We start from the raw sequence: 13423 nt of genomic DNA, 5'->3' as shown, positions 1-13423 counted from the left end.
TGTTAAGAATGAAGGATTTTAGTACTTTTCAGTGAGAGCATTATTTTTAAGGCACCTTTATTGACTATTTAGTGACACAGAGTATGTCTGGAGTATTTCAGATATTAATTTCCAGAGCAACGTTGGACGGATGCCTTTATTTAAAAGACTTAAAGTTTAACGTATTTTCCCCCCATCAAATTTTATGCAAATATCAACCATGTCAACCTTCAACAAAAACAAATAAGGTACTCTGAAAATGAGTCAACAAATTTGAATACAGGTACTACAGTCTCCATAGCAAGAATAAGATATAACAGAGAGATTAACAGCATCTGAGTATTTCAATAAATTGTACGTATGGTGGTTACTTTCACTTGAGAAGGATATTTTCATGAAAAAGTCTATTCGTTTCCATCCCTATTACTGGGGCTATACATATATATATATAATGGACAAAAAAATTATTAAAATTAAAAAAAAAAACAAAAAAAAAAAAAAAAACAAAATCGGAAGATAAATATTTGCAGTTTGATCTTCTTGTTTGTGATCTCCAACTTGGTATTTTCCAAATATTATCAAATATATAGCAGAAAAAATGGTTAAACGGAGCTCATCACAGTCCAAGGATCCACAGGAAAAGGGGATGGGAGTGTAGAGCAAAAGGAGCAAAATTTTTAACACAGTAATAGTCAGTAATTGTACAGAGCTTTTATACTGTAAATTTATACGGGTCTAACATATTTATACCCAAAATAAAATATTATGATTCCCAAATCATGAACGTCCAGTATTATTGACGACAAAGTATCCCAAGCCTTTAAAAAACATAAAACTACACACCGATTTTTTCAAACTGAATGTTTCACTTAAATTTGCCACTGATCATTTGTTTGCAAATTTGACCCAGGTTCAGCCAGCACATCTGCTCAATTATGTCCATAATGAGAGGATATTCCACAGGTGGAGCAATTATGTACAAGGTAAAAACAACACAGGAGAACAACTCAATGAGCAGGTACATGTCTATATACAAATGGAACTATGGATGCTCCCTTACAAAAATGGGACAAAATGTCCATGTAGAAATGGTAATAATAATAATAAACAAAAACAATAAAAGGTTAAAAAAAAATACAATTCACAACCAAACATGGCACTTAGGAAGTTAAGCATGAAGTAGTCACAACGTTAGTCTGAAGTCTTCCTCCATACATGTTACGTGTATAGCAGCCTGTACATCAGACACACAATCTGAAAGCAGAAATATAAATCAAACATCATATATACATCTAATCAACTGATATTCCCTTGTTTTTTTATGTGCCAGGGTTACTAATACAGACAAAACCTGTACACATCATACAGCACCAGACAATTAACACTGATGTCAACACAAAAGTACACAACACATGATCGCCTGCTGAATTTGAATACAAAACCTCACAAGATCATTATTCTCTCAACCCTCCCCACTCCTGCCAAACAGCCCTTGCATTTCTGTGTTTATTATGCAAACATCTTTTCCCCAGTGAGTGTTGCACACCATATGTACAGAAATGTTATCATCAAGTTATAGTGATGTGAGTGGAATAGCAGAATTGAACTGAAATGATGAATTATCAGCCTTCTGACCATAATTTTATTTTGGAATATCTTCAATATGGGGATAAATAACCTGCAATCATCAAATTTTATGGCATAACCTGAAAACCACTGCCCATATTTCTCATACCTGTAAGATTCTCTGTGCTGGCTAGGCCTCCGTGGAGTGTGTCAACTCGTGTCCCTCCACCAGCTTGATCCGCCCCTCTAGCTCAGATATCTCCTGACCTGTCTCCTTGCAGGCATCGTCTAATCGCTGAAATTCTTCCTCACAAATAAACAGTTCCTTCTCATCTCTGGCTCGCAGGCGTTTATCTCGAATCTTTATCCTGCTCAAAGTTAACATCACATTCAGACAAATGCATTCAACCATGATCAATACCAGAAAGGCTCTTTTCAGAATGTACGTTATTTTGAAATATTGAAGTTGTACAGGTTATAAAAATGTGAAAAGTAGACTCTACATTCCCAACAGATATAAACTGCATAAAAACTTTACATAACCCATGATTGTCACAAAGGTTATAACAAACATTTATAAATTTAGAAAAGGTTTGACAGAAGAAGAAATCTTTCAAAGCCACGAGAAACCTTAGCAAAAGTACATGATACATTTTGGGAAGGAGGCTAACACGATTCAGTTCAGATACATGTCTCCACATAAATAATCAAAAATCACACACACACACAAATTACACTTTCCAGTAATATTTTTTCGTAAAATCAGTGTTTCTAATACAGTAGAAGATCTTAGTATGTTAAGGTGGCACATAATGTTTTATAAGAACAGCCCTCCTCCCCTCTCCCTCACTCACCCTCACCAACCCAGGGGTACAACTTTGGCTTAGAAAGAAAAAAAACACACCTGTTCTTCTTGAGCTCCACTAGCTTCCGCCTCAACGTGTCCAACTGGTTGATCCAATCAGAGATGTCTTTCTGTGAGCCTTTGTCAGGGTCCTCCTGAAGGTCATCATCAAGATGGCCACTGACTGAGTCGGTGGAAATTGTGTTGTGCCCAAGTAATGTCACATCAGAGCTCAGGCTGTTTTCACTACTCACAGACAATGAGGCAAGTTCTTTTTTGTGGGAATTCTCACCAGTTTTCTCACCTTCAGGGAAGAAGAGTTCGTCAGCATCCTCCTGTGTTGTATCTGGGCTAGACCCATTGTCAAAATTATAAAAATCTGGAACAAAACAGCGTCATGTGAAGAACAGAAAGTTAGACAAACTGGTAAATGGGGAGCTACCCACACTATCATGATGAAGCGGCAGAGTGTCTCCTCCTAAAGTGGTAGGTCTGGGGTTCACTCTGGAGTCACGTCATACTTTAAACCACGTTTACATGAAGCAATTCGTCAATTTTGACAAGACGAATGATAACAGGCCAATTCAATGGTACAGTAATTCTGGAAATCTGAATTCGAAAACAAATGGAGTAGCAGGGCCTCAAAGTACAGACAGAACAAACAAATACATAACACAGACCTGCCTACCCCTCGTGAATGCCATGTATACAAACACTTATGTTTACATGTACAAATAAATTTTACGCGTACAAAATCAGGACAACCAGTTCAGCACAAATATTTTCAGCTCTTCTTTAAAATCACTTCAAAACAGAAACACCAATGCAAAATAAGTTTAAACTAACATTTCACTTAGTCTCTAGAACTGAGATGTCAGGAAGACGTCTTCAGGGTACAATAATACTTTCTACATCTGCAGCATAAAAAAAATACCCAAATCGTACATATAGGCAGATCTGGTAACAATATGAGTGAAAGTATGACAGTTACACATAGTTGTTAATACTCTAAATGGTGAGAAGGACAAGTTATTGAAAAATTTAACTACAGGAAGTAGCTCATGTCCTAGCTGCATTTGACTAGTAGAATTTAATGGGTCTACTTGCACCCTGTGAACATGACTCAGAATTAGAAGAAACTATTAGCATAAAATCAGCAATCTTGATAGTTCTTTGTCTTGGGGCTTGGAATAAGGTAAATAGTTAGTGGATGTTCATGTGTCAGTATACTGACTTTTACAGTGTTCTTTATTTTTTTGTCCAGACTTGATTTAATTTGAATTTTTGGTACGGGTACTCACTTGTTTCTTGGCTGCTGTCCCACGAGCTGCAAGACGTCGTTGGCTCCTGGCTACTTTCTCTGGATGTGTGACGCTCCTGACTGCCCTCCCTTGAGTCAATATCACGATTATCTTCCCCCATCGATTTTAGTCTGTCATCAAGTGATGAAAACATCATGTCCATTGTTTTAGAATCTTTGGCTGGATTTTTGTACTCTGGTGTTGGGGAATGTTGGGAATTCAGACTTTCACTGTCAGAGTTTATAGGAGTTTCATGTTCTGATCGTAGCGCTGAATCGGAAGAGTCCGTGACATAAGAATCTGTATCACAACACGAGCTCACAGATGAGCTCACACTGTCTTCTCTTAGTGGCAGATTAACATGTCCATTGCTCTGTGATTCAGAGCAGGTTATATCAGTCATTTCAGGGTTTGTCTCCCTTGATGAGAGTTCTTTATTGTGAGAGGGTAAACTTGAGCTTTCATAGACAGGCTTAGCACATCTGTCATTGTCAACTTCTTTTTCTTCATCTATGGAGCCAGAGACAGGAACCTTTGAATCTGAGGATGCAAAATTGAGTGAGACAGGCTTCAAGGGACTAGAGGTAGACAATGTCTTGGGTGAATTATCCTTGTTTTTCGCTGACAATGACCGTCTCCTTTTTGGTGGTGTCGGAGTAGGTGTACTTTCAATATTATTTTTTTCATCAAATGACCGAGCCTTTGATTTGACATCACCTTGAGCTTTCTTCTGAATGGGAAATTTCAGATTGGCTGCTGTTTTTGGAATGCTGCTCTCTGCTTTTGTTTTTTCTATGGTTTGGATTTTGGCTTTCACATCCCAAGCTTTCATGAGGGACTCCATAGTATTTGGATTGCCGGGAGTGGTCACCCTGTTGTCTGGCTGTACAATTCCATTATCATTTGGAGATTCCTGATTCGTCGATGTGGGGCTGGAGGCAGTAGTGTAGCCTGAGTCTGTCACACCTACTGTGTACATTGATTTGGGTGGCTGGACGTCAGGTGTAGAGTTCTGGGAATGGTTGCTATGGTCTCCAACTTCTTTGATACACATTTTGTCATGGTCAAGCAGAGCAGCAGAAGGCGAAGTTGCTTCTTTTTCATTAGAGATTGATGTTTTGGAAGAATTTCTTTTCTTTGTTTCCCACAATACAGGAGAGTACATGTCGGCCACAATTTTAGCTTCCTTTGGTTTTTCGTTTGTGTCCTTTGTTATTTCTGGATTGGCTGCCATTTCTTCTTCAGCACTTCCGTTCACAGACTGAGAAAGGAAGTGAGTTTGTTTATCAGAGAATGGAAACTTTAGAGAAAATCTTGAAAAAAGAGAAAATTGTGAATTCTACATCTTCTCATTTTTAAAAGATTTTATTTAATGAATAATATGCAGTTACTAATTGTTTTTGTTTGATTACAATGTTAGAACAATTAGTGACTTTTGTGAATTGATATGTAGACACACTCATAATTAGCCAGTCTTCTAACGCACTAGTTTGACCTAATGTTTCAAAATGTCACAAGATTGAAAGACTAGTCAGTTTGTTCTTACTACTAGATACTTATGTCAAGTTTATTTCATCACTTGCTTACTAAGGCACCAAGATCAAGAGACAAATCAGGTATTTCAACCACATGAGAGGCCAAACTACAAGTACTTGGAACAAGAAAATTTCTGTCATCTGGTTTTTTGTATACTAAATGTAGATGTATGCTTGAAATCCACTCACAATGTCTTTGATACAGGAATATGGATCGTCCGGGTCTTCGTCTTGATTCAGAAGATCCTCTGGAGGGACTTCGTATTCCTTCTCAGTGTAATAACGATCAAGTCCTTCGGGAACCTTAGCAGTCTTTGTCTCCCGTAACAACACACTAATCCAGTCATCCATCACTTCAAACAGCAATGGCTGAAACAAACATAAAATACATGTATATCCTCACACGTCCGTGTTCATTCGGTAACATGTGCTAAGTGGAGTCATACTCTTTATTAATACATCATTTGGCTATAAGCTGTCATCATATAAAATCTCAGTATTTATCATGCACGTTTGTATTCTATGGGCTTGAGTCTGCAATAAAACATAATAACATAAACAAAGAAATAAAGAAATATACAAAGACTTCAATAAATCGATACTAATGTCCACAAAATCTTTCCATGAGAACCTGTCAATTTCAAGAACACCTTTTATTTCACACCAGAAATAGCTTTCCAGTGAAAGATGGCAGCGTACATGTATAACCAGAGATAGGTAAAAGTTGAAGCACAGGTAACGACGTAAGTAGGGCGACAAATATAAAAGAAAAGAACTTGAAACAGAAAGAATAAAAGAACTTGAAACAGAAAGAATAAAAGAACTTGAAACAGAAAGAATGCAACTTTAATAAATTGTTAATAAAGTCCATAAATTCATAACATATATACTCACAGGGAAGAGAACCTTTTTTAACAAATCAAAATTGCTTCTGAATACTGACCCCAGTAAACGATTAATTTAAAGATTTGATACTTTGCGAGTCTTTATTTCCCCCAAAACCAGCTGAAATATATGTATTTACGGAATTCTATTTAATTTGAACAAAGCACTCCAAATATTGAATAAATTTAAAATTTCTCACAGCTCTCTCTAAAATCTGCAATCAATTTGTGTTCATGAATATTTCCAAAGAACAATTAAATCCCCATATATCCCCCATTTTTTTTTTGCCTATGGAAATCCTGAATACAAAAACAAATGGTGTAAGCTTCATTCATTTTAGAGTCAGAAAAAATGAACGGCAGGTTATATGAAATGCCTGTTCATTTTTTTTATCAAGATTTCTTCAAAAGTAGAAAGTGACAGTTAATGCAAAAATGATGAATGGCACAGTTAGAGAACACTTTGTAACAGGGGTGAGTTTCTCTGTTTTTTGCATATAATCACGTTTTGCATTTGTGTCTTTTATAGCCCTGCAACAAACAGCATGCTGTGAAAACATATGCATACCTCAACAGTTATCTTCTCCGTCTGGTTGTGGAGGATCATAAAACTCTTTTCACTGTTGGTCTCCTGTTTGGCATGACGGAATGTACAGTCCTTTAGCGGGAAGCTCATCTCGCAGATACTGCTCTCCTCACTAGGGTAACACTCAAACTGGTTCTCACGCACCAGGCACCAGCGCTTACCAATACGCTTTCTGTTATAAGTGCTGTACACATACAAGTAACCTGCAAACAAAAAGGAAGTCGACAAAACATTTCAGTTCCCATTCTACTTCAGACCTGACTGTCGAAGGGGCTATTGCTGGACAGGGGGAATAATAGCTTATGTGGCAGGTCTCTTTATATATTGACCACTGTAGTGTTGCACAGGGTTTACACACCTTTACAGGCTAATTGTCATATACATTCTACAGTTATGCAGGTTTGATGTAGGTATGTATACTTAATTTTTATGTTGTACTACAAAATTCATATGAGGGCAAGGAGTCATCAGGTGTGTGCACATATACTATGTCTTCTTGTGGCAGAGCAAGATCATGCTGCCAAAGTGGTGCTGTCACTGAAGTATCGTGCTGAAGACACCAGACAAGATACCCCAGTCACATTATACTGATACGGGGCTAACCAGTCATGTTTCTTTGGTTTAACCTCTCAGTGCTAAGAGCCAAGTGCCATTTTAAAAGGGTGCCAGGGTTTCATTTAGATCTCTCGATTTCGGGGTACATGTATACAGGCTTGAAGCAATCAAAACTGAGGACGTTAGCTGAATTTTCATATACACAAATTTCACCAGACTATGTACACCTCAAGTTGGTTCTTAACATGTCAGCCCATGGTATATGTGTACCAGAAGCTCAATTTCAAGATTTTTCAGGCACAACTACAATAAAACAAGTTACTTTAAATATCCAGGTTTATCAAACTCGCAATCTTTGGTTTCAGCCTCAAAACCAACTGGCTAAGTCAGGTTTGTCTACTGAACTCAAATTACAGGTGTTTCCAATTACAAAGCTTGACAAGGATACCCTACCTTCATGAGAGACTCTGAAGTCTCGGGGCTGACTGGACTGTGGCTCCGTCGACCCTGGCTTGGGTGCCTTGGTCGGCAGACCCTTGTACCGGCCCTCCAAACTTCCATCTTTACTGACAGGGCGGGGCCTAGCCTCACTCAGGATCTCCGCAGGGATGCCTATCACAGTCTGCTTCTTTGGGCCACGCTTTTTGATGAGGAATGTTGATGCTCTTTGAGCGAGAGACGAGACACGGTTTGAGCGATCTTTGGAATCTGACAATGGAAATTTAGTCATGCATCAGAATGAGGAAATAAGCATTTCGATGTATATGAACAAGAGACAGGGAAAATAGATAATAACCTCTAAGTACTTAAGAATGGGAAATTCTAGGCATTACAGTGCACATGAAATCTGGACAGTGAACAGGAAATACATGTATATGAAAAATATATAGTAATAAGAAAGGCAGGTACATCATGGAAATAGGGATCTAAAGGGTAGGCCTTTAATACTAAGTCATGAAATGGACCCCAAAATCATGAAATGGACCCCAAACTCACACTGTCATGATTCATGTTAAGTTACGCGTATGAATATCCCAACAGGACTTTTATTTGATTGGTGTTTTACGCCGTATTCAAGAATATTTCACTTATACGACGGCGGCCGGCATTATGGTGGGAGGAAACCGGGCAGAGCCCAGGGGAAACCCATGACCATCCGCAGCTTGTTGGCAGACCTTCCCACTTACGACCGGGGAGGAAGCCAGTACCAGCTAGACTTGAATTCACAGCGACCAAATTGGTGAGAGACTCCTGGGTCAACGGGACTTTAGAATTGCCTTGACTCAAGACAGTTTTAGATGTTACAGTATCTGGGAATGATAAATTTGACATCAGCTGACAATGGAGATTTGAAGATGAGAATATATTAGAATTCCTTTGCAGACAATTCCATCATCCTTACTTCATGGGACTGATGGAATATCTAACCAGCTGAAGTGTGTCAACTGTGAGTAAGCAGGTGTAAAACCTGTGATTCTTATGTATGTATGTATGTATGTATATGTATGCTTGCCTTTGGGTTTGTGCTGTACTTAAAACTTTTTCAGTAATACGACGCCCAAGAGCCATTATAGATTCTCATGTGATATGTCTTTGCTTACTCACCTCTCTTACTACCTGGGCCGTATGATCCAACTTCGCTCCCTGCATCACTACTAGCGATGGACGTGCTAGATGCAGAGCAAGCCTCTCCCTGACAACAACAACATGGCAAATTTGATCCACAGTTAAATCTATACTTATTATGACACCAATGGCACAGACAATGGTAACTTTAGTTTCACGTGCATTTTCCACACAGTATACTTAGATGCATATCCCATAATTCCTTGCATCTGAAAGGTTTCTCTAGGTGCATGTTGTTGAAAAAACTAATTAAACAAACCCCTAAAAAACTCATTAAGGTGCACTACTGGCTTTTCTCAGCCAGACATTTATTTATCTATTTGGTTGGTCTTTTACGCGTACTCAAGAATATCTCACTTCTACGACTGCATTATGGTGGGAGAAAACCACGCAGAGCCTGGAGAAAGCAACGACCATCCGCAAGTTGATGGCAGACGTTCCCCGTACGGCCTCTCAGCCAGACAGACCTAGAATATCAGAAATTCTTGTTTACAGTCTACACTCCAATATTACAGATCTCACGTGATTATGCATGAAAGTCAATCCCGCACCTAGATCTAAAAACTAACTTAAGTTTTTCTAAACATACAGGCTTACCTTAATTACTGCTGAATCTCAATTGCAAATTTGTGGTTCAATATGTTGATGTTTTAAATATTTTATCCTTTCTATATTGTTATAAATAATTTGACATGTTATTGGGCTAATGCGGCCTTTGTCTCGAGTCATTTCTAAGCAGCGAGTGACATGAACTCATTTTTCACACAAATCACCACTTGCCAACTGACCTTGCGATACATCACGTCTGTAAGGAAGGAACCAGAATGGCGGTACAGACGCAACACTCTCCCCGGGGCTTCTCTCCCATCTGCTGCAGCCTGATGTACTGCAAAACAACAACAACAAACAGTGTAAGTTCTCTCATGCCAGTACATGCCTTTCTGTATTGCACAAATGTTAATACACTGGCTATTATATGATGTAACCATTCTGTATGCAATCTGAAACTTTCAAGAGCATTTTACATATAAATTTAAATTTACAGCAATGTAAATTATTTTCACAATGAACTCCATACATACACTAAATAATTTATTTATTTATATACTTGATTTGTGTTTTATGCCATACTCAAGAATATTTTACTTATACTAAAGCATCTGCAGGTTGCTGGAATACCCACACACTGCCAGAGAGGAAGCTGACTAGAGACAGCGACCGTTGGTGAGTGCTCCTAGTTCAATGCGCCGCAATGGGACGCTAACCGTCTCAGCCACGGAGGACCCTATACTAATTAACTGTTGAGAAAATAGCACTAATACGTAAAATAGAAATACAGCATTTTTTTTCGTACAAATTAAACTGTTAAGCATTGAGGAGACGAATACAATAAAACTGAGAGGCCGTTCATCTTACCTCACACCATGATTGTGCCCACTCAATCAAGTCCACTAAAAATACATAATTCTCTGCCAATGGATGGTGAAGTAAGATCTCAAATCCTTTCGGGCTTTCCGCTCATTATATGTTGCCTGGTAACCAGGAAGCTGTACCACCAGTGCAGGCTTGCCCATTTTCTCTGGTTTGTAACACAGCAAACGTCTGTTAGTTACGGCGACTATTCGCCTGTTCCATGTCAGCTTCCCATGCAAATTCAACTCTCCACAAATGGTTACTTCATTCAAATCTTTAAAACTCAGATTTAAGTCCCACTGCGAGGAAGACTGTGACTTGCTGAACGCTTTCCGTTTCTTCTTTTTTCTGGGTATAGGCCTGAAACCATTGAGATTCAAAATAATTAACGCCAATCTTTGAAATGGCAGCTTAGTGTTACTTAATTATCTTGACCAATAACCGTAAACATACAGGAAACACTTAAAATATCCTCATAAAGTATGACCAATAAATAGTTTTACTTTGATATAATTCTGTTTAAGGGACGTCTAAGAATTCTTCAGGAGTGTTAATAGGAAGGGGCACAAAAGACCCATATAATACTTAAACTGTGACCAACTGGATACTGCAACGACAATGGCTGAGATTGTCACTTGCCCTCAAGAAGGCGACATCATACAGTTGTTTAAAACCCTTTAAAAAATGTCCTACTCACCCCAAAACCCTCTTTATAGAGCCACATTTTATATGTACTTTCCAGAGCATGTGCAATGAAGTACATAGTGACTGACTTAAATGTTTCTTTATATGACCGTGAAGCTAAACATCAATTAAATGAAGAAATTAACTAATCTTTTTTATCAATGATAATGATAAGTTCAATTGAGCGATGCTTGGAAATAGAGATCCTTGTTAAATTGTTGCACATCATGGTGTACTGGGCAGTGTTCATTCTTTCCTACACTTGATCATTGTAATCTGACAGATTTTCTAATATAGCTATTGCCAGATTTCTGGCTTGTCAGCCTTTTCGAGACCAGTTTCTTCTGGCTCAGTTCAAAACTTCAGATGACTCAACCCACAACCCAATGACCAGTGCTCGGTCAGTGAAATATTCTGGAATACTGCAGAAAACTTTTCCTCATATAAACAAATAAATATGCACCATTATTAGTAATAATAGCCAAGGAAGAATAACGTCTTTAACATCATGGTCTTTCTGCACTCATGATGACACACATATTTATCAATCCATGCTACCCTTCCTGAGATTGTACTAGATAACACTGGAGACATCTTCAAGTACATGTGCACCCATAACACTGGAGACATCTTCAAGTACATGTGCAAGCACCTGCTAACTCCTCAAGTCATGGCCTTATCTAGGCAGACCACTAAATCTTTGTTTCCAAAACACAAAATGTCAGTCTAAAGAAACCTCAAATATTATGCGACATTGTGTGAAAGTCCCTGATATTTTATGCTAAAATTGATGAGATTGTCAGGTGTGCAGGTACAAAATACACAGCTTCAGCAACACAGAATTGGCTGCACCACCAATGAAGAGAGATCACCACACACGTGAAACCTATAAATCATCTGCATACTAATGTTATTCATACCCACTGATCAAAATATTGCTACAGCTTTATTAAAACGAAAATGTAATTACTGATCACAATGGTATTGTATGATTTACCAGAATGAAAATGTAAGCTTGGAACTGTTAGCGCTTAATACCAATGAAATGTTAATTACAGATACAGGTGTACAAGTATCTTGATTGTGAGGTGCAGTTTTATATATCACTATACATACTGTGTCTTTCAAATGTACATTTAGAAATGAAGAACGTTTGTTAGCTGTCAGTCTGAACTGGTCTAGAGTTTAGTCACACTAGAGGAATATATATATTACAAAGCATAATAAAATAGGGCTGTAATTAGTTGGAATTCCATCATGGCATACAACATACCTCTTTTTTTGTGATATACTGCCCTGAGTGCAAACTAGGAACACTCGAAACCTACAATCATGATAATTGCACAATGCTAGATGTATAATTATGTCTGTATCTTTACCTGAAATTTCATTGACACATTGCATATTTGTCTACTGACCAAGGAATACATCATTCCACCATGCTCTTCAACTCCGTGATGTGACACATGATGTGCTCATCGCTTATTTTTCTCCAGTCTAGGTATTTTCCCGATGGTGCCACATGAAATGTTTTCTAGCCAGAAACCTTGTCCGTAAGAACACTTCCCCAAATTTCAAGTATTCAAGTAAGACATTCCAAAACGTCATAAAGTCATGTCAACAGAACCTTTTCTCCAGGCAAATCATGTCATTCCCAGCTATATACTCTTCTCCAAGGAATCGAAAATATTTCCCTTAAACAGTTAAACATTTTCCTATGATGCCTTTTTTGGACTACATGTATTCACAATCTCAGCACATGAGTATGTACATATCTCAAAGACACAAAAATTCTACAAAAGATTTCTGTCACAAAATGAAGGGACAGTCTTCATAATTCTTCAAATCCCCTACTTTCTATAAGTGTGTGTTAAACACATGCGTGCCACATATGTACGCTCTATAACTTGTGTTCATGCAACACAAAAGGCATTCATAACAAGAATCTGTAACATTTACACAAATACAACACTGTACGATTAGGTGACAAAGTGACTGCATCAAAATGCACATGGCTTTTGCAGCTGATGCAAAGCGACCACGAATTGTTAATTATTTCATAAAATTCATGCATATAATTATACTGTAAGGAAATAAGGCTGTTAAAGCTTTACACACAAGCTTCCGACCTGACGCAACTCAACTCAACCAGATTACTGCGTCGGGTTGTAAGCGCTCATGTATGTGAAACAACAACTTGAATGTACACTATCCCCTCCCTGATGTTACTAGTCATATATGTACATACATATATATATACACACACAGTTTGGCTACAGACAGACCAAAGACGTTGTGTATACCCTCAAACCAACTATGTCAGCCAGGGAATAAAGAACACTTCGATAAAAACCAAAGGTCATCAGTGCGTGTGTTACTTAAACAGGGAGCTGTAATGCTTTTAACAATCTAATCAGAAGACTGCATGAACATGTATTTTAAATTCATGG

The 13423-nt window shown here is 38.1% G+C and overlaps 1 protein-coding gene across 1 annotated transcript in view; it reads right to left on the bottom strand.

The window, feature by feature from the left end:
* Positions 1-493: 493 nt before the first annotated feature.
* LOC135475702 (uncharacterized) overlaps positions 494-13423 on the bottom strand; it is a 52029-nt gene continuing 39099 nt past the window's right edge. Inside the window, 12 exon segments of the mRNA XM_064755633.1 lie at positions 494-1233; positions 1715-1913; positions 2450-2768; positions 3691-4951; positions 5415-5594; positions 6120-6131; positions 6678-6898; positions 7704-7958; positions 8856-8943; positions 9665-9877; positions 10293-10393; positions 10396-10649. Coding sequence (XP_064611703.1) covers positions 1736-1913; positions 2450-2768; positions 3691-4951; positions 5415-5594; positions 6120-6131; positions 6678-6898; positions 7704-7958; positions 8856-8943; positions 9665-9877; positions 10293-10393; positions 10396-10649 — 3082 coding nt within the window. The 3' untranslated portion in view covers positions 494-1233; positions 1715-1735.

The sequence above is a fragment of the Liolophura sinensis genome, chromosome 9 (genome assembly GCF_032854445.1).
Source record: "Liolophura sinensis isolate JHLJ2023 chromosome 9, CUHK_Ljap_v2, whole genome shotgun sequence".
Classification (NCBI taxonomy): domain Eukaryota; kingdom Metazoa; phylum Mollusca; class Polyplacophora; order Chitonida; family Chitonidae; genus Liolophura; species Liolophura sinensis.
The sequence above is the reverse complement of the archived record's forward strand: the minus strand, read 5'-3'. Positions and strand labels throughout refer to the sequence as shown.